Source organism: Drosophila pseudoobscura, chromosome X (assembly GCF_009870125.1).
Source record: "Drosophila pseudoobscura strain MV-25-SWS-2005 chromosome X, UCI_Dpse_MV25, whole genome shotgun sequence".
In the NCBI taxonomy this organism is placed as follows: domain Eukaryota; kingdom Metazoa; phylum Arthropoda; class Insecta; order Diptera; family Drosophilidae; genus Drosophila; species Drosophila pseudoobscura.
In genome coordinates, this window is record NC_046683.1 from 39,108,647 (window position 1) to 39,126,707 (window position 18,061).

General features: G+C 48.1%; 5 protein-coding genes and 1 long non-coding RNA gene across 8 annotated transcripts; 3 read left to right on the forward strand and 3 right to left on the reverse strand.

The window, feature by feature from the left end:
• Positions 1-214: 214 nt before the first annotated feature.
• Positions 215-3,685, reverse strand: LOC4814346 (PHD finger protein 12). Of its 2 annotated transcripts, XM_001354433.4 has the most exons (5): positions 3,548-3,685; positions 3,197-3,384; positions 2,420-3,095; positions 801-2,329; positions 215-734 (listed from the first exon to the last, which is right to left on the reverse strand). In XM_001354433.4, exons 1-5 carry the CDS (start codon positions 3,593-3,595, stop codon positions 539-541), a joined length of 2,637 nt encoding a protein of 878 aa, XP_001354469.4. In that variant the 5' UTR covers positions 3,596-3,685; the 3' UTR covers positions 215-538. The 2 variants fall into 2 exon arrangements, with proteins under 2 accessions (XP_001354469.4, XP_033241262.1); XM_033385371.1 differs by having other exon boundaries at positions 801-3,095.
• Positions 3,680-4,360, forward strand: LOC4814347 (uncharacterized). Its single transcript, XM_001354434.4, has one exon. It carries the CDS (start codon positions 3,695-3,697, stop codon positions 4,175-4,177), a length of 483 nt encoding a protein of 160 aa, XP_001354470.3. The 5' UTR covers positions 3,680-3,694; the 3' UTR covers positions 4,178-4,360.
• LOC6901124 (uncharacterized) lies at positions 4,302-7,601 on the forward strand. Its single transcript, XM_002134563.3, has 3 exons — positions 4,302-4,800; positions 4,858-5,421; positions 7,517-7,601. The coding sequence occupies exons 1-3, from the start codon at positions 4,472-4,474 to the stop codon at positions 7,518-7,520; spliced, it is 897 nt and encodes a 298-aa protein (XP_002134599.2). The 5' UTR covers positions 4,302-4,471; the 3' UTR covers positions 7,521-7,601.
• On the reverse strand, positions 5,434-7,424 carry mldr (mitochondrial ribonuclease P catalytic subunit). Of its 2 annotated transcripts, none has more exons than XM_001354435.4 (3): positions 7,231-7,424; positions 5,898-7,162; positions 5,434-5,837 (listed from the first exon to the last, which is right to left on the reverse strand). In XM_001354435.4, exons 1-3 carry the CDS (start codon positions 7,267-7,269, stop codon positions 5,504-5,506), a joined length of 1,638 nt encoding a protein of 545 aa, XP_001354471.4. In that variant the 5' UTR covers positions 7,270-7,424; the 3' UTR covers positions 5,434-5,503. The 2 variants fall into 2 exon arrangements, with proteins under 2 accessions (XP_001354471.4, XP_015042353.2); XM_015186867.2 differs by having other exon boundaries at positions 5,898-7,165.
• On the forward strand, positions 7,532-15,731 carry mei-9 (DNA repair endonuclease XPF mei-9). Its single transcript, XM_001354436.4, has 6 exons — positions 7,532-7,807; positions 7,874-8,035; positions 8,096-8,692; positions 8,753-8,907; positions 8,961-9,784; positions 14,085-15,731. Exons 1-6 carry the CDS (start codon positions 7,566-7,568, stop codon positions 15,024-15,026), a joined length of 2,922 nt encoding a protein of 973 aa, XP_001354472.3. The 5' UTR covers positions 7,532-7,565; the 3' UTR covers positions 15,027-15,731.
• A 744-nt stretch (positions 15,732-16,475) lies between these two features.
• LOC26532550 (uncharacterized) lies at positions 16,476-17,210 on the reverse strand. The gene is made up of 2 exons (XR_001453007.2): positions 16,945-17,210; positions 16,476-16,874 (listed from the first exon to the last, which is right to left on the reverse strand). It is a non-coding gene; the product is annotated as an uncharacterized lncRNA (long non-coding RNA).
• Positions 17,211-18,061: the final 851 nt, after the last annotated feature.

The following is an 18,061-nucleotide window of genomic DNA, read 5'->3' on the forward strand; positions in this document are numbered from 1 at the left end:
GAGCGAGTCGGGATCTGCAGCTGGATTTCGGGCATTATGTCGATGGCAGATGAGGCCAGGAGACAGCTCCTCGGCGGGTAGCGGGTAGCGCTTCCGAATGCCGATGGCCAGAAGTCCCGTGTTGTCCTTTAGAGGTCGTGGTTCATCCCTCCAGCAAACATCATCTTCAAAAGGAATCTTGGATGACGCTTAGCATTAAAAACTTTGCTTTCCATTATTTGCTTTCTTCATCGTATTTCTTCTTAGACTTTATTCTTCATTTATACATTTGTGTGTGTTTGAGTGTGGGCTTTGAGGGGCTGGGATGTGGGGTTCTTCTACTACAATGACACAAAAAAATTACGACAGTGATCCTCCGTGGCACCTCCATTAGTTTTGTGTGAAGTTTAACTGTTGAATGCACTTGGCACTTAATTCTAGGATGAGGGATAATGGATGGATGGGGAAAAGTCTGCTAGCTGCTCTCACTGAGATTTTCTGGGTAGGGAAGGGGGCATCTCTGGGGTCCCTGGGGTCCTTGGCTACAATGCATTTTGTCCTACGTCTGACGATTGGCGCGTGCCTGGGCCTGCAGCAGATCCTTCGAGGGCACTGAGAAGACAAACGCGAGGCAGCCGAAGCGCAACAGAGTGCCGTGGGCGAGCACAGCGGCACCCTCCCAGGCCCCCGGCACCATGGGAACTGGCTCCCCCGTCGCCTGGCAGCGGCAGGCAGGCTTCACAATGCCCACCAGTCTGCAAGAAAGGGACGAAAAGAAAATGGGTTTGAGATATAATGGTTATCCGCCGAAAATATCTCACCTTTCCTCGCCCGACTTCTTTGGCTCGTACTGGCGCTCGATGTGGCGACGCTTGTCCAGGATCTCGTCAACGCGGCGCTTCAGATCGGCATCGTCTGGGCGCATTCGCTTGGCGGCCTTTGTGCGTCCATTCTCAGATAGATCGCACGTGTACAGCTGGCCATTGACCTCTGTTCCGAACTCGGAGTAATTGATCAGCTCGAAGGACTTGGAGAACTCGTCGTAGAAGATGATGGCGTGCTGGGGCGAGATACGGCTGCAGTAGCCGATGGCGGAGAGATCAACGGTCTCGGTGTGGCACATCGATGTCGAGGGCGTGAAATGACCCCCATAGCCCACATAGAGGGTGCGGTAGCGCATAAAGATCGACTGCTCCAGCCCCAGGTTGCTGAACCAGCGGCTGTCCTCGAGCATATCGCCCAGGGGCGTGAGCACACCACGGGCGCGCACCTTGCAGTGGAGCAGTTTCAGTTCGAGGCGAGAGGCCAGCTCGTAGGCCTTCTCCGCATCGGTGCGCACGCGCGGCTCATAGCTCTCGGCGGCGGCATCGGCGGCCGCGATGGCCGCGGCGGTGGCCAGGGCCGGGTGGAGAGCCATCATGGGATCCTCGTCGGCGGCATTACCGTTCTTCTGGGCCAGAATCGATGACGTTTCGCTGGTGAACAGCAGCGAGAAGCGATTCATGTCCTCCGGGGCCAGGTCGCCCTGCAAAGCGGCACAAGGGGTCGTCGGCTGTTGCTGAACCGTTAGTTGACGCAAACGACGGGCGGCCGTGCGATTCTTGTACTGTGTTACAATCTCCGGATGCTCCTGGACGAGCTGCTGGAGGCGCTGGTGGGCCAGTTTTTTGATGATGTCCACGTCCAGGTGGCGCAGATCCGCGTCGATGATCGCCAACTTGCTGTCCGACTCCTCCTCCTCGTCGAAGCTCATGTCCAAAAATGGATTCTCCGCCTTCTCCTCGATTTTGATGGCCGTTGCCGAAGGCTCAACTTTTGGCTCTCCTGCTTCCTGCTCCATGGGAGCCGTGCCATTCTCCTGCTTTTCTGCTGCGTCTCCCGCTGCCGTACTCGCATCTGGCTCTGCCTCTGGACTATTGTCGCTATCGCTGTCGATGCCCAGATCCTCCAAATCCTGGCCATTGCCGTACTCCCGCTGTATCTCACGGAACTTGGCATGGGCCGAGCGCAGGGCCTCCAAATCCTTGAGCAGTGACTCAGTCACCGTCTCCCTGGATATCTCCTCGACGGAATTGGGGAGATTCTTGCGGCGCTTCACCCCATCGTAGCGCAGCGTCTGGCGCATCGAGGGGAGCAGGGGCGGGGGATGCTCGTAGTGGTGCCGGACACTGGCCGGGACATCGATGTGGGCGCGTGTACGGACCGTGGTTTTGGTACGAAACGGGGGATGGCGCGTGTGTACGCGGCGGAAGAACTCCATCTTGACGCTCTCGTGGTCAACCGGCTGATGGAAGCGATTCCATAGACGCACACGCTCTGTGGCCGAAATGCTGGTGGTCATGTGGGCGTCCTGGAGAGAGAGAGCAGGCTTTGTTGCAGGATTGGTGGAGCTGGAGGAGGTGGTTGTGGTGGTAGGAGTGGCAGAAGGAGGAGCACTTACGATGAAGTTCTCGGCATGATTCGGGCACATCCAGAGGCCCGCCGGTAGCGCCGTCATCGGCGGATCGAGGCAGTCCTGATGGTAGAACAGCGGACAGTAGTCGCAGGAAAGGAGCGGCGCCCGCTTGCACGATTTGCTGCAGTAGAAGCATGTCTTGGCCGGCAACGGCACTAGTCCCTGGCCATCTAGCTCGAACGGCTTCGAGTTGCGACGCTGATTCCCCGAGACCCGGCTCCGCCCGTTGCCCGCATGCGGCTGCGTCTGCTGGACGGGCTGCACCTTGCCGTTGCCGGGGAACTGCGTGTGTAGCTCAAGTTCGGGGGGCAGCGAGAACTGCTGCGGGTTGAGCATGCTGGCAGCGCGTATAATGTCGTCCAGCGGCGTAGGACGTTTGTTTGGGTCGAGGGCCCGCTGTATGGCCAGGGGCATCTTGGCCAGCAGCTTCTCGGTGCTGTTTCGCTCACTGTTGCTCCGCTTGCGCAGATTGCGGATCTTCTGCGGTATCGATTCCAGGTCCCCCGACGACGGTGTGTGGCCGCGCGAGCCGCCACTACCGCCCGAGGGCACGCGCTCCACGGAATTGGCCTTGGACCGGGGCTGGATCACCTTCACCATGCGGCAGCTGTGGCACAGCCACTGGCCGCTGGGTATATCCTCTTCGCTGAGCGGCGGATCACTGAATGTGAAAAGGGAAGGGAGCGAACACTAAAACACTGTGCACTTGGTGGAGCTACCTACGGGGGGAAGGGGAGGGGATTCAATCGCATCTCTACTTACTGGCACTGCAGGTGGAAGCTGGACGGGCAACGGTCGCAGCATAACAGATTTCCCCCCTCCTCGCAGGCATCGCAATAATCGTGATTGTGGCCACGGCCCGGACGCCTGTAGTACGGATGCTTGGTGTTTGTGCCCTTCACGGCCTTCTCGTCCTCATTGGGCGGCGGCTCAATAAGCACCTTGATTTGCTAAACAAAACATGCAGAAAAGGAGAGAGTTAATAGTTAAAATCTGCGTATATCCCAATTGGGCGGGCAGACGGGGCGTCCGCCAGCGTGTACGCGGAGGCTGCTGCACCTTCGGGCACTGGTGTGCAGGGAAACTGTGCATTGGGCAGCGGCAATCACCTACCTCCATGATGCTTGTCGAGGCGCTGGCGTCTTGGTCCACCTTCGACATGTTTCGCACTTTTTTATTTCACTTCAGCAATTATCTGTACACAAATTTGTTGTCGCTAATTTTTGAGAAGAGTTGAAACTCATACCGACAACAAGAAGCATGCAGCCCTGCGCATCAAGGCGACGGACTGGCAACGCTGTGCGCGATTGTACATATATCGAGCGCAGTCGTCATTTATTTTTATATTTTTCGACATTTTATAAAATGTTTTCGGTATTTGGTAAGCGAAAGCCCACCGCCACTCCCACTGAAGAGGCCATACAAGGTCCTGCGGATGCCCCCCGACCCAGTGGTGGCGATGAGTTTGTGTTCATTGAGCGAAAGCCCAGCGCAAATCCTGGCGGAATATACCCGCCCTCGATGCCATTCACGGCGCCAGTGTCCGGCCCCGCAAGCTACAGCTATCTGGACGACATACCCTTCCAGCTGTCGCCCCATCTAACCACCAAGGAAGCCAGCCTCAGTGCCGAGCAGCAGATGGACGCCGCCTTGGCCCTCTTAACGCGCCAGGTGTCCGTCGATCGTCTGGCCGAGGAATACACCTTCGCCCTGGAGCGGTCCGTGCAAAAGGATAGCAACTAGAGAGCTGATTAGATGTATATTTTAACTACAAATAGCTTTATCATAGTATTAATGTAATTCTGTAATAAAGGATTGAATATTGAATGTGGTAGGCCGAGAGATTTGTGAGGTCATCCCGTCCCTCGCTCATTCAATATTCAACGTTCGACTAAGCAACAACTGAAATTATCAGTGAGCTCCAAAGTATTTCGGGTTTAATTTTTTCGCATACGCTCAAAAAAAGGAAATTTTTTGTTTCCGTTTTGCAAAATTTCTGTGAGAATATTTATTTGTGTATATTAGTTACGAATCATTATGGCCAGCTCGAACGTGTCTGACTGGGATGAGCCGTTGCCCACATCATCGCTCGAGGAGGCCGAAGAGGAGGATCCGGATTACTGCAGTCCTAGCAATCGGCAACGCAGGCAGGAGGAGAACGTGGACAAGCTGCGGTCATATGTCCGCCGTATGGCCTACCAGCCATCCATGCCGCCCAAGGCACGGCCAAGCGATGTGACCAGATCCCAGCCCAGGATGCAAGACCTGATGGAAAGCTACGCGCGGTTCAAGGATGTTTACGACCCTAAGCTGCGGGCCAAGCGGATCAAGAGAATGTTGGGCAAATACAATGCCATAACCACAGAGTAAGTGCGCACAAAAGCCAATAGAAGACCCAAATTAGGCAATCTTTTTTCTTGCAGACAGCTTGGGGAGGTTCTGAAGAGCAACGAAATGAAAGAGCGACGCAAGGAGGACTTCTTGAAGCGCAAGCAGGAGCTGTACTACAACATGCTGACCAAACTGGAGCGCCAGTGTCGTACACAGTACCTGAACGTGCTTATCAAGAAGTTTGCCAAGTTCATAGCTCATTTGGCCACCACCATGCGCATACCGCCGCAGCTGGTCGATCCTTACGCACGCATGCAGCGCGGCATCTTCTGCAACATCCTGCTGGCCATTGGTGTGCAACCGACCTCACAGTCGGCCATCTACTACACAAGCCAGGACGCAATCGAGTATGATGTGTGCCACCGCCTGGCCCACGCTCTCCTCAGTCTTGTGATCAAGGCCCTGGACTCGGCAGCCACCCGTGATCCCAACGAGCTGGCCAAGCCCGTCGACATGGACCTGGAGATGGACAATCACATCAAGCGTCGCCTCATGTGCGCTGCTGAGAAGAAGATTTCCTACGAGCGCCGTCGCAACAGGCAGCAGCCGACATTCAAAAAGAGCGCTTTCGACAAGTGCAGTGCCCCCAAATGCGGGTAAGGAGGGGGTTCGAGGGATGCGTTGCATGTATGGGTTTTCTATTGTCCAATGAATCGCGGACACACATGTGAGAATCTATTAAGTATTAAGGATGAGGCACAGCCAGTGCTCCGGCACGTCAAAGCTGTCGGTGGGATTTGGGGTGTACACATCGCAGTACGGCACATGCCAGGACCCACCCTCCGCCTGGTGGACGGAGAGGCGATGCCGGATGGGCTCTTTGACAATGATCTTGCCCGTCTGTGTTTGGGTGACCAGAGAGAACTGGTGCTCCTGCTGCCAGCGTCGGAAGATGGGCTTCAGTTCGGCTCCCAGCAGGAAGGCATGGGTGCGCATCAGGTCCCTTGAGAAGAAGTCAGTCTCCTGTCCGCTCCTTATCGTTGCGTACAGCAGAAAGGGATCGTCGTGCGACCTGCCAATGGGGGGAGGGAAAAAAGTTATTCTGTGATCGGATCGGATGGGAGTCCCTTACAGATTGTTGGTGAGAAAGAGGCTGGCATTGTTCTGCACATAGTGCATGGCCGACTTGGACCATTTCCGCATGTGCTCGCGGCCCAGGACTAATACACGCTTGTGTCGCTCCTTGAAGTGACGCACTACCGTCGCCAGGAGCTTCGCGAGTTGCTGGGGTGCCTTCTTCGCGCCGGTGGAGTAGGCCACATTGAGGCCATCGATCACACAGTCGTAGGGGGCAGTCTTCTCCACGTACTGCTTGAAGCGCAGCACCTCCTCGGGTGTGGACTTCTGGAACACGTCCTCCCGTATCAGAACCTTCTCCAGAAAGCACTCGCTCAGCTGCCGGAACTCCTCGTCGCTGATGGCTACCGGTTGCAGGTGCTGCCGGCACTCCTGGCACTTGCCCAACGGCCCCAGACGGCTGGCGGTCACTCGCAGCTGTTGTGGCAGCTGCTGGCCCAGCTGGAGCAGCCGCTGGGCCACCTTCTTGCTGACGAGGATGTTGTGGCGCTCGAGGAACTGCAGCAGGCGCTCCAGTTCGACTCTCAGGCTAGAGGTGGCTGCTGGCTCCTGGGCGAGACGGTTGAGCAGGGCGAGGTACACTTCGCACCTGGGCTGCTTGCGGGCCAGAGTCATTTCCTCGAGTAGGCGCCAGGCCTCCTCCGCCTGGTCGCTTTGGCCAAACGCTTTTTCGGCCAGGGCACTGTAGGCGGATACGCTGGGCGTGCTAGTCACCTTCATCATCTCCAGCAGTGGGAGGGCACGCTGCCAGTGCTCTGTGGTGGCCACCAGCCCGTGGATCACCTGCTCGCAGCTGGTGGCGTCTAGTGTCTCATGGGCTGCCTGCAGCGAGTCGCAGATCTGGAGGATCTCCCGCTGCTCCGCCTCGCTGAGCGGCCGTGTGTGGTAGGCCGCGTTGTAGACGCGCAATAGGCGGCCCAGGGTGGCTGCATTTGGTCCGGCTCCGGTGCTCCTGAGGTAATCCACGTAGTTCTTGGCCAGCGACAGCTGCTGGGGACCGCTGCACACGCCCAGGATGACGGCGTCCACGTTGTGGTCATTGATGTGCTTGTAGCCCTCGATCAGCGAGTGCCGCACGCTCTGCCACTCATCGCCGCTTAGTTCCTGCCGCCGAGCGAAGTAGTTGCTCTTCAGCTGCTCCAGCTGGTCGGAGGGCACGCTGCCTAGCAGCTGGGGTCGCTTGTGCTGGCTGGCCATCAGGCGGTGGTGGCCGCCGAACCACCGCAGCTGCCGCAGCAAACGTATGTTGTACATAATTGACTGCTTATAATGAATTTGTTATGTATTATCATTTATTTCTTGCGTTTTTGAATATTTTGTAAATTTACCAATTCCAACAGTCTGGCAGCCCCATCGATATTGTGCATCCTCAAAATGCTGATTAAAAAGCCATATATGGTGCATAATCTTTTGAATTAGTATTCTAGGGTTCCCACGTTTTTCATTTGATTATTGAAATTTCTTCAAAAGATTTTCGCTTTTTCAGTGAATTAAACAATCCTGATTTGTTTGTACCTGGTCAGGCGTTGCCGGACCATTAACAATAGTCGATATTCTCTGAAATTTCCCGCCATCGATAATACATTTTCGATTTTATCTTTGACTTGACAACAGCTGATTAACCCGGCATTTTTTGTGCGAATTGTGAAATATTTTTGAAGCCATGTCCGAGACTGCCGCGGAAAAAACCGCTGATGCGGATGCAGATGCTGGCAAAGAGCAATCTCAGGAGACGAATACAAGCAAACTGCTGGAGACAGACGAGGCCGTGCGAGAGGATGACGAGCTGGCCAACATTGTGACCGCTGAGGAGTATTTGATGAGCAAAGATATTGTTCTGCTGGAGTATGAGAAGCAAATGTTTCTCGATCTGGTCCATGCAGACGGCCTGCTGGTGTGTGCCAAGTAAGTGTCCATCAGTTGGGGTTGCCCACACTCAAGTAACACCATGAATTATCCGCCCGAAACAAGGGGCCTGAGCTATGAGCGCGCCTTGGTTCACATTTTAAAGGCGTACAGCGATGCTGGAAACCTTATTCTGATCATCAATGGCTCCGACTGGGAAGAGCAGTACTATAAATCGAAAATGGAGGCCAAGTACGTGCACGAGGTGGCCAATACGGCAACGGAAAGGTGAAAAATAACCAGTCCTTTCATATTTCCCTCTCACTCAGATCCATGTTTGTTCCGCAGGGAGCGTGTTTATCTGGAGGGAGGCCTTCAGTTCATCAGCACCCGCATCCTGGTGGTTGATCTGCTCAAGCAGCGCATCCCCATCGAGCTGATCACCGGAATAGTGGTGCTGCGAGCCCACACCATCATCGAGAGCTGCCAGGAGGCGTTCGCCCTGCGCCTCTACCGGCAGCGCAACAAGACGGGCTTCGTGAAGGCCTTTTCCAACAGCCCGGAGGCCTTCACCATCGGATACTCGCACATTGAGCGCACCATGCGCAATCTCTTTGTCAAGCAGCTGTACATCTGGCCCCGCTTCCATGCAACAGTACGCGGCGCCCTCAAACCGTGGCAGGCGCAGACTATCGAGCTGCATGTCCCCCTCAGCCAGCATATGACCTCCATCCAGACGCACATCCTGGACATAATGAACTTTCTGGTGCGCGAGATCAAGCGGATTAATCGGAACGTAGACATGGAGGCCGTCACCGTTGAAAATTGTGTCACCAAGAAGTTCCACAAAATTCTACAGGCGCAGCTGGACTGCATCTGGCATCAGCTTAACTCACAGACGAAGCTGATTGTCGCCGACCTCAAGATCCTGCGTAGTCTGATGATGTGAGTACTTTTCGGCAAATCCTGGCGGGAAGTGGCTTTCATTTGCGATCACACTCCCAGATCCACCATGTATCACGACGCTGTGAGCGCCTATGCCCTGATGAAGCGCTACCGCAGCACGGAGTATGCTCTGAGCAACTCGGGATGGACCCTCCTCGATGCCGCCGAACAGGTCTTCAAGCTCTCCAAGCAGCGCGTCTACAATGGCCAGCAGGGTGAGTCGCCCAGTTATTTAATGGCATCCCCAAAATTACTTTTAATTAAACAGAATTTGAGCCTGAGCCCTGCCCCAAGTGGCAGGCACTGACCGAGCTGCTCACGCAAGACATATCTCACAAAAGCCATGGACAAGAGCAACCCAAGGTGCTGATACTCTGCCAGGATGCGCGCACCTGCTACCAGCTGAAGCAATACCTCACACAGGGCGGGCCTCGTTTCCTGCTGCAGCAGGCCTTGCACCACGAGGTGCCCGTGGGCAATCTGAGCGATAGCTATGCCCGCGAAAGTCAGTCCATTGCGGCCGGAACAGCAGCAGCTACCTCTAAAGTAGACCACCCCAATTCAGGAGCCGCTGCGGTAGAGGCCTCCCAGCCTGCTGCTGCTGGGATCGATGAGCTTGCGCAGCTGCTAAGCGAAACGGATGCGGAAGCGCAGCATTTTGAGGAGAGCTACATGCTGACGATGAGCCAGCCCTCTCTGTCGCAGGAAAAGCAACCAAAGGCGGATCCGAATACATCAATTTTCGAAACGATACCTGAACTCGAACAATTCGATGTGACGGCTGCCCTCGAGGCGGCGGCTCACCGCAAGCAGCCCTACGTCTGTCTGCAGACCTTCAAGACAGAGCGCGAGGGCTCCATGGCACTGGAGCATATACTGGAGAAGCTCCAGCCGCACCATGTGGTTATGTACAACACCAATGTGACGGCCATACGCCAGTTGGAAGTGTTCGAGGCGCATCGCTGCCTGCCACCCGCCGAACGGATGAAGGTCTACTTTCTGATCCATGCACGGACAGTCGAGGAGCAGTCATATCTGACAAGCCTAAGGCGAGAGAAGGCCGCGTTCGAGCTAATCATCGAAACCAAGAGCGTGAGTAAAACACAAAATGAGAAAAGGACTAGCCCAATAATGTTACAACTTTTGATTGGATACTTAATTTTTTTTACGTAGTCATACCAGAGGCTAAGGAAATTAATTCAAGTAATGTTGGATTTTTAAATGTCCCACTTTTCCCAGGGATTGCTGCCATCTAAAGGTCGCAGATTAAAGTCCACCCAATCGTACAAGCGTACACATTGCAAGTGGAAACGAGCGGGAACGTTGTGAGCTGCGGCTAGGGCCGCGGCTCTACATTTATACCCGATACTCAGTGAGTATGCCTCATCTCCGCAAGAGGATGCACTCTGCAAGTTAACGAGTGAGTGAGAGAATGAGTAAGATCGGGGAAGGCGTTGCGTAGCCACTGCAATTTCATTTGTTCCTTCTGGCTATAATAATGATCCGATCTAAGCCAAATTCGGCAATCTGGTAGTTATGGGTATCAATGCACAACATTTACCAGGACTTTGCATCAATATATTGCCTCAACTTTCACTGAAATCTGAGTTTGAATTGATCTCCACGAAAGACAACTTCTATTTTTGTCCCGTGTTGACGTGTAGTTGCCCAAAATCGACCTTAGCTCCAGGTTTATGGCTAAGCAAGATCTTCCTTATAATGGAAGAATAATTTTGCAAATCTTTCTTCTAGTATCGGGGTATATTATATTTGTGGTGAAAGCGGATGTGGGTAACGCCCAGATGGAAGCGTTTCCCCCCTTATAAAATTATATGTATGTAACTGCGAAATATCGTCAGAAAAAAGTAAAATGTTTAAAAGATCTTTTGGCCTGGTATTGGTAGGGCTATGGATTGTGTTATTGTAAAATTTGTGAATGGATCTGTATTTTGGTATTTGCCAGACTTAACAGCTGTTATGTAGAATTCATAAGTTTAATATCCACGATCTGTGGCGTGTTTACTTAATTAATGAATTGTAAGATACAAGGATGTCCAATAAGTTGTGCGGTTTGATAAGAGAGGGCGTTGCGACTAGCCTAATTTGCATATTTCATATGAACGTACATATGTGAAGTTTCATTTCAATCTGTCATTTCATTTTTTTTTAAATCATTTAGCAAAATTAAATTAAATTTTAAAAGCAAAGAAAATTTATGAATATTGAAGGTTTATAAACACTCTGCCTTCAATTAATTTAACTTAATTTAATTTAATTAATTTAATTTAATTAAACAAGCCTTGAAGACTACCCACGTCAAGTACGTACAAAATCAGCAACAACACCAGAAATTGTAGAAAAAATACAGGATATCGTATTGAAGAATTATCGAGTGACTGAAAGAGATTTAGTAGAAGCCCTTGGCAGCTCATTGGGCAGTGTAAGAAAAATTTTGGCTGTATCCTTTTAGACCAGCTGAACAAATTATTTTTCATCGGGACAATCCACCGTGTCACAAAATCATTTGGACAATGGCTTAAATCTATAAATTAATGTTTGAAATGCTGGAGCATTCCTCGTATTGACCAGACTTGGCTCCTAGCGACTTCTATCTGTTTCCAAACCTAAATAAAATTCCTGCTTGGAAAGCGGTTTTCATCAACTGATGAGGTCATAACAGATGTGGAAGCGTATTTTCATAAATTCATAAATTGGAATCTCGTTGGAACTTAGGCTTACTGTATGGGCTTACTGAATAACAAAGTGTATTTCGAACCATTAAATTGTGTTATTCTTATTGACAACAAATTTTTGAACATACTATTTTGTTTCGGATACAAAATGAAATAAATAATAACATTTGGTGCTCAAATTTAGCTTAATTACACGCACTGCAGTTGTATTTTTTTTTTAATTAGGGTATTAGTAAAAATTAGGGTGATTCATGATTCGTTGTTTCCGGCTTTTAGTATTATGTGTATTTTGAAAATATTTTGAGCTTTTTTCTGTAATTTTAATACAGTGGCGATCTTCGGATTCTGCGCTATGTATTGTTTCCGAGTCGTCGTCTTGGCTCGTAAAGAAGTTAATTAATCCCCAGAGAAATCTTCATCAGCGACCCTCAAAAACCCCCCGGTCACGAGTTTCAAGCAAATCCTATGAATTTTTCAAATGAGTTTCCACATTGATTTTTTGAGATTTTGGAAAAACAAAACCTGACGTTCAGGGCCCCAAAATACATAAGGATATGATACTCTGGTCAGTCGCGCACGGCACTTTTTATTTTTGTGGGAATGTGTTGTATAAGTTAAATATTTCAAAACATGGAAATCTACATTCATGTATGTACATACATATGTATATTGTAGTAAATAATTTGTTTATTATATGTCCTTGCGCTCTGACCTCAATTTCAATTTCTGTTCTCCATTTTCGATTGCTTACGTTTTCATTAATAATGCAAAATTCTGCACCCGTGTCAATTACAATTATTAGCGTTCGAACTTGGGGTTTGATTTTTATATGGGAAATTCTTTTGGGTCTTGCATTTAAAAATTTACATTCAATTCATGCATGTCCACTGGGTCTACAGTGGCCTTGTTTTGTACCGAAGCTTGGCCATTTTTAATATTTGCTGACATTCTTGTACTCAACCTTGCTGTAGCTTCTTTTAGATATTTTTGATGGCATTGGCTTTTCATATTTGCAATCCCGTTAGCTTTGTTATATGTTATATATTACCAAGTTTGAAAGTAGTTTGATCCTTGGGATCCTTGGGAGACTCATCTTGTGGTACAAGTGCAAGCTGTTCTTTCTGTTCTGTTCCGTCCATAGTCAATAAAATGTGTCCTATAATTTAATTTACTGTTTCTGGTCTTAGGAATGGCCCCATAAAACGTATAGTTTTGTTTCCGAGCTTCCTCAAGTATTTGATATATTTTAAACTACCGGCTTTTCATATTAGCTTTACATTTGGAGTTTGATGCAGACGAAAGGCCAACGATAAAGTTGGCATGCATACATAAGTTAAGCTTACCTAGATGCTCTTAAGTTTCTGTCCTAACTATGAAAAAACGAACGGGCTTAGAGCAATATTCTCCAAGAAGATGGATACCCATTTTCCCCTTAGTCACATAGAAGGTGTAGAAAAACTTTGACCACTCAGTTTTTGTTTAATAGCTGGAAAAAAAGATCCTATCAAAAGTGATGAAATATCTGACAGGCAGATGGCGGCATGATTCGATAATTTGAGTGGTTACAAAATCTTTTGAGAGGGCTGATGTGTAAGAGCTCGGAATATGGTATTACAGTACAATCCGTATTTGCAGGTTAGTTTTCTAAATTCTCAAAAAACTCCTACTTTTCTCTATCGAAAGAGTTGTAACATTACCAGTTGTTGTTGATCAGTTTCCGAACAATCAGTGGATCTTCAATGGTTCGTTGCGAAAACTTTTGTGCCATTTCGCTTGTCTTAAAATGTGCATACCGTTGATTACTGTTTTGCTTCCGGCTCAAATTCATATGTCCATGATTCGTAACCTGTTTAGATGTTTTATATAGCTTACACCAATCGATCGCATCTTTTTAAACGATTTCTCAGCGCGATCCAGCGCGAACACATCTTTTTTTTTCACGATGATCATGAAAAATCTTATTGATGGACTTCATTGTAATGTCTAAGGATGCCTAAAGTTCTCCCGGTATGTGACATGATGATCTTGTTCAATTACTTATTTCTTTCGCAGTATCAATCTTTTGTGGCACAACAACTGATTTTGGGCGTTTTTGACTTAATAATCCACTTCGAATATGGTCGAAAATCAAGACATGGAAATTTTCATTTGTTAATCTCAGTTTTTTACTGAGATGACCTTTTCGTTTATTGTTAACCGATATTAAACGCGAACGTAAAAGAAAAACATTTATGTAGGCGTCGAGCCACTGAACTTCTTTAGAGGCGTATCTAGATTGATTAGTTGAATCATAACAACAAAAATATTTCGATTTGTAATGCTATGAAGACAGGGCCACTGTGGCAGACGACGGAACTTCTGCTTGCGATGAATATCGGTGTAGATGGGTCATCTGATTTGCCAATGGACCTTCCTCACAGCTCTCGTCGGATGACGAAAGTCGAGATAGGGCTATGCAGAAAGTAAGAGCGCAAATCAGAAGTAAGCAAGCGATAGCATGCGTTAAGAGATACGCATGCTATGCATATCTCTATGCTGTCATGAGAAGGCGCTAGGCCAAACAGTAGAGTTATCCCAGAAAATAAAAAAATGTTTAGTGCACATGAATATTGGATCCCAATAAGGCCAAAAAAGCAGCCCTCGTAGATCCTTTATTTTTTTATTTTTATTTCCACTAAACTGTGTACATTTCTTTACAGAAAATGGTTGTGCCAGAGTATCAGGACGGCAAGACGGACGAGGCTTTTGTGTTGTACAAGAGCTACGATGACGAGCCAGGGGACAATGCCCAGAGTCGGCAAGCCGGCGGTCAGAAACAGCCTCAGGGGCAGAAGGAGACGCCCAAGGTGATTGTGGACATGCGAGAGTTCCGATCGGACCTGCCATGCCTCATCCACAAACGGGGGCTAGAGGTACTGCCCCTGACCATTTCCATCGGGGACTATATACTGACGCCGGAGGTGTGCGTGGAGCGCAAGTCAATCTCAGATCTGATTGGGTCCCTCAACTCGGGGCGGCTGTACAATCAGTGCGTCCAGATGCAGCGTCACTATGCCAAGCCCATACTGCTCATTGAATTCGACCAGAACAAGCCCTTCCACCTGCAGGGCAAGTTCATGTTATCGCAGCAGACGGCGGCCACCAATGCGGACATTGTGCAAAAGCTGCAGCTGCTCACACTGCACTTTCCCCGGCTGCGTCTCATCTGGTCGCCCAGTCCGTACGCTACGGCCCAGCTGTTTGAGGAGCTGAAGCTGGGCAAGCCGGAGCCGGACCCCTGCCTGGCCGTGGCTCTGGGCAGCGAGGAACCCGTGGCCGGCGAGCAGCTGCAGTATAACAGCGGCATACACGACTTCCTGCTCCGTCTGCCCGGCGTCCACACGCGCAACGTGCACGGCCTGCTACGGAAGGGCGGCAGCCTCCGCCAACTGCTGCTGCGCACCCAGACGGAGCTGTCCGAGATGCTGCAGTCGCAAGAGTGCGGCAAGCTGCTCTACGACATTCTTCATGTAGCCCATCTGCCCGAGAAGGACGAGGTGGCCGGCTCCACGGCCCTTCTGGCTGCTGGCAAACAGTTTGGCGCCGGCTCGCACAATCGGTTCAGGAAGGCCGCCGTGGAGGCGCGTCGGGGTAGACGCTGAACAGGAAACAGGGGCAGGGACTGAGAAACAGGAGGCAACAGGAGTGCGGCCAGGCAAACAGTGCAGAACGACGTCACGGCCCGAAATTAAGGAAATTTTTAAACGTTGCAATTAAATCGGCAGCAAGAGCAGTGGGAGAAGCAAGAGCAGGAGAAGGTAGATGTCTGGCCAACGCAGACAACGTTGACAATCGGGGACAGTGATGACCACTGGGAATGCCAACGGCCACCGACTACTGCAGCAGTTTGCAGATGGGCATCAGGGATGGCCCGTCGCATAAAAATCAATTTTCAATACATTTTTAATTGCCTGCACCTGACGAAAGAGAGAGAGAGAGAGCAACTCCCGCCGGTCACCGAAAAATCGACTGAAAAGGAAGAGGAGGAGGACGAACAGCAGCAGCCGAAGGGACGAACCCTTTGATATACATAGCAGCTATGACCCTCTGTTGCCAGGCAGCCTCCAGTAAAAAATAGCGCACAAATGTTGGATATAAGAAATAAATGTATAAATAAGGCTATAAAAACAGATTGAGCTTATGTTTTATAAGAGGCATTTGTACTGTTTCTATGAAGAAAATTCTGAAAAAGCAGAAAGCAAATTGGTCATATAAGATAGTATGGATTTATGATATATCTACTATCAGTACTTTATCTTCAAATGTATTCTGAATTAAAAAGGCACCAAGCCCAGAACTGATGAAAACTCTTGTAAGCTTTTCTCTTAAAAATTTATTTCTGCGTAAAAAGTAAACAATTAGAGAAGAAGTATACGAGCAATCGATGGGAAGCCCAAACCAATTACGTGTAGGCTTGAAAAGTATCTACTTTGGGTTTATATTATTATTATAGATATGTAAAACAGTCAATTTGTGTTTTTGGAAAAGGGCTCTCCTAGACATAACGCATCACTGCATAGTGATAGAAAATTATAAAACATCAAGAAACCAATGACAAATGCTTCAAATAATAGCATGTGCCATAATGAAGATTTCGCAAAATGTACGGGCCCCCAGTATGTTGTTTGAGCCTATAGCTAAGGGATATTAATTCATTTACTTAAAGTTTAATTTTCTAGTTCCAAATGTTAGTTTATGAATAGATAATCTTTGCAGCAGATAAACAAAATAAACACTTTAATATTAACGTTCTTTAAATATTTTAGCTATTTTATTAGGTACTGTTTAGCTACTGAGGCGATGATTTGTATACCCGCTATTCAAAACAAGTACAGTGGTATATTAGTTTTCGCGGAAAATTGATGTGTAACGCAGACAAGAAAGCGTTTCCGACCCCATGAATTAAATATATTCTTGATCAGCATCAATAGCGGAGTCGATTGAGCCAGGACTCACACGCATCCTTCTGAACGTTAGTTCATAAACTAAAACACATCCACCTTCACCACAAATCTAACATACCTCTACTCATACCATATACGCATTTTGGGTATCGTGTATAAAAATTCAATTTACTTTTAGTTTTCTTAGCAAGAGCAGATAACTCAAATGCTTAAAAAAGGCATTTTTTACTTCGAATATAAAGTTTGTGATCGTGTGGTCAAATTAATAAATACCGAAATTCTACAAACCCCCAACCACTATTCATCGGCCTCCGTGCAAAACCATTTGTTTGTACCGGCTGTAGCTCCGACGAACCGTCTGAGATGATATTGCGTTGCCAATTTGAGCGGAGACATGAACAAATTTTTTTCTTCAAGACTGTCGATGCGGGTACCAATTTTTTGAGTAAGCACGTTTGATTAAGAGGCATTCTGAACAACACATACCGAGCGTACTTTTGCGAAGACTTTTCCCTTTTTTTTGAAGCAATCAGCAGTTCAGCCCATCTAAAGAATTTTTTGTAGCACTCGTGTGTTTAAATATACAAGAAGTCAATAAAATCCAAGTAATCTTTACCAAATTCTGATCAAACCGTTCATTCTCGCTGGCAGCTATTGAGTATGAAAGCTCAACGGTTTCAACATAGTCACCCTTGAAGCAATTACAGTGGGCTTAAGAACTAATAGTATATGTACGAGTGTAGTGTCACTAGTAAAAAGTGGTGGCCACACCCGGACCAAATTAAGTGGCCACACCCGAATTCGGAAGTGATTTTAAAACTTTCCGAAAAAATTGAGGTTACGTACATTGTGTTGGCTATCGGTATTGAATCACAAAATATAATAAGTTTACTGTCAAAATATTCATAGAACTTACCTTTTCTAATGATTCACATCGAATTATAGAACTTTACAATTTACACATCTGAAAAAATTTTTTTTTTCGCAGAAATAAGCAGAGATTTTGATCTCTTTAGTATTTGAACAAAAATAATTTTCAGTTAAAATGCACACTTGAAAATTGTAAGATATATCTCCTGTCTGTTCAAATTTAAATAAGGGTGGCTACAATTTTCCCATTATTTTAATATTTTTTTTTTATTAAAAGGATGTATTGCAGTATATCTACATACAAGTATATACATATAAATATATTTAAATATATGTAAATATGTACATGCATATGTAGAACAATAGGATTATGCAGGGTTAGGTCTATGATTATGTGCCCAATACATTTGGGATTTTAATCAAATTTAGCGCTTTCCTGGGTATCATTTCCTAAATGCTGTGAGGGGGTCGCAGTTGCTCCCACAAAATGTTGAGATCTCCTTAAATATAGTGCGGGGCATTCTCTTTGTCGTCCTATTTAGCGATAATTTCCGATCTAAGTCCGATCAAAGCGGTGTCGATTCATGGTTTATTTTATCTTTTCTTGGCGAGGAAATTAGCCTTTTCGTTTGCCTCTCAGCCCGGTACCCACCCTAGCGTTACGGTTTTGTGTGCACCAAGCTGTTTGAGATGACAGGTTGACAGGTTTATTGCAGTTTTTTTCTAAGAAATACACATAACATTTATATCGAATAAACAAAGTTTACCCATTTACAGGGAAACCTCACTACACAGAACTCTAGCTGGGTCAATCCTAATTGCCACTGCAGAGAATTCTGCTGACAATGCGATCGTTCCTCAGA